We start from the raw sequence: 1,967 nt of genomic DNA on the forward strand, positions 1-1,967 counted from the left end.
CTGTAGAGGAAATGGGACAACTGTAGGGGAGACGGGTTCACTATAGGGGTGGTGGGACGACTGTAGGAGATGGCTGTAGGGGAGATGGATTGACTGTAGGAGGGATGGGACAGCTGTAGGGGAGATGGGACGACTGTAGGGGAGATGGATTCACTGTAGGGGTGTTGGGATGGCTGTAGGGGAGCTGGGGCGGCTGTAGGGGAGCTGGGTTGACTGTAGGGAAGCTGGGACGGCTGTAGGGGAGTTTGGGGGGGTGTGTGTTTCCATGTTGTTAACTCAGCCCTCGCTCTCTCTGCTCACCCCCCCTCCCTTAATTAACACCCACCCTTCTCCCCCCACCCCGCCCCATAGTTTTCCGCCTGACAACAGTCAGAGGGCGGGTGACACCCGGAGCCCTGGGGCCGGGGGTGGGTGGGTGCGTTCCCCCAGGTTAAGACAGAGAGACGCGTTGTTTCTTTTAAAAAAAAAAATAAATAATAATAATAATAAGGCAAAGAGGCTCCACCCTCCCTGCCTAGCCCCACCCACCGACCCCACCCCACTTAGCTCCACCCCCTCGGCAAATCGCCTTGCCCTCCACGAGGGTGGATGTGGTCACTTATAGAGGAGATGGACGCGGCTACCGTCGCAGTTGCCCCGGCCGAGTTTGTCGGCTTGTTCCGAGACCAGACAGCGGACCAGGGGGAGGTTGGGTTGGTAGAAGGGGGCCGGAGGGGTGGGGGCAGCGCTCAACCCCGGAGAAAAATGGTTGTCAGCCTCGCGGGAAGGGTTGGACGACCGTCGGCGAGACCGCAGCTGCTGGCGGTCCTGAAGCTGTTGGCGGAGCTCCGATACGCGTTCCTCCTTCTGCCGGGTGACAAATTTTTGGGGGGGGAGTGGGTGTCAGATACCACCTCCAAAATCCCTTATCGGTGTTGGCAGCCCCCTCCCACATCGCCCCTCCTCCCCCCGTTGAGGTGTTGGCACCTCAGCGGTGATCTACCCCTCTTGGCACAATTAGCAACACCTTGAAGGTACAACCCCGAAGCTACAACCCACCTCTTGGGGGGGTGGCAGTCCCCCAAACCCCAAACCACGTTTTTTGGGGTGTCCCCCACCTCTACCCACCTCGGCGATGATTTTCTCCAGCTCCCGGTTCTCCTTCTCCAACAGTCGGGATTTCTCCTCCTCGTTGTTGTTGGTGGACGAGCCCGTCTTCATGGTGTCCTGCTGTTCCGACTGCCACTCGCCCCGGGTGATGAGGCGTCGCATCTGTTAACGGTCCCCGGTTGTCAAAGCTGTGTCCTCCCCCCCCACTAGAAAGCAACATCCACACCCGACTGTCCCCTGCCGACTGTCATCACCAACTCCATGACCCTACCAGAGAAGAAACCTCCACGTCTTGGAGGTTTCTTACCTCCAGGCACAACACCTCCACCCTACAAGGGAGGACGTAGGACAACTGTTCCTCCCCACCCCAGAAGAAACACCCAGAACCCACCACCCCCCATCCCCACAGGCACCTTAGGGACGAAGAGGACGACCAAGGTGATGTAGGAGGAGAAGACGACGGCCAACGAGGCGAAGGCGAAGGCCGCGTCCTGTTGGCTGCTGAGGATCATGGTGACGGGCGCCGTGATGAGGCAGAGGAGCTGTGGGGAAGAAGGGGATGGTTTTTGGGGGGGTCACCATATGGGATTTGGGGTGAAGATGGCAGCGGGGAAGAGCCACCATGACTTACCGCCACGTTGTAGATGGCCATGCCCACCGCTCGGTGGTCGTTGATCTTCTCCGTGGACACGCTCTTGGTCTCATACGCCAGGAAGATGCCCAACAGCAGCAGCAAGCCCTTGAAGCCGTAAAATATCCCTGGGGAGATGACCATGGGTGGTCAAAGAGGGACCTTCACGTGGTCTGGGGTGGGGAGGAACCATGGGTGGTCAAATTGGGACATTCATGTGGTCTGGGGTGGGGGGAACTGTGGGTGG

At 59.2% G+C, this 1,967-nt stretch overlaps 1 protein-coding gene across 1 annotated transcript in view; it reads right to left on the minus strand.

Annotated features, from left to right (window-relative positions):
- Positions 1–594: 594 nt before the first annotated feature.
- Positions 595–1,967, minus strand: part of GABBR1 (gamma-aminobutyric acid (GABA) B receptor, 1) — a gene marked incomplete at its 5' end in the record, with an annotated part of 7,511 nt that continues 6,138 nt past the window's right edge. The window contains 4 exon segments of the mRNA XM_009888981.1: positions 595–846; positions 1,108–1,251; positions 1,503–1,631; positions 1,721–1,848. Of these exon segments, the coding sequence (XP_009887283.1) occupies positions 595–846; positions 1,108–1,251; positions 1,503–1,631; positions 1,721–1,848 (653 nt within the window).

Source organism: Charadrius vociferus, unplaced genomic scaffold (assembly GCF_000708025.1).
Source record: "Charadrius vociferus isolate BGI_N301 unplaced genomic scaffold, ASM70802v2 scaffold1157, whole genome shotgun sequence".
Lineage (NCBI taxonomy): Eukaryota > Metazoa > Chordata > Aves > Charadriiformes > Charadriidae > Charadrius > Charadrius vociferus.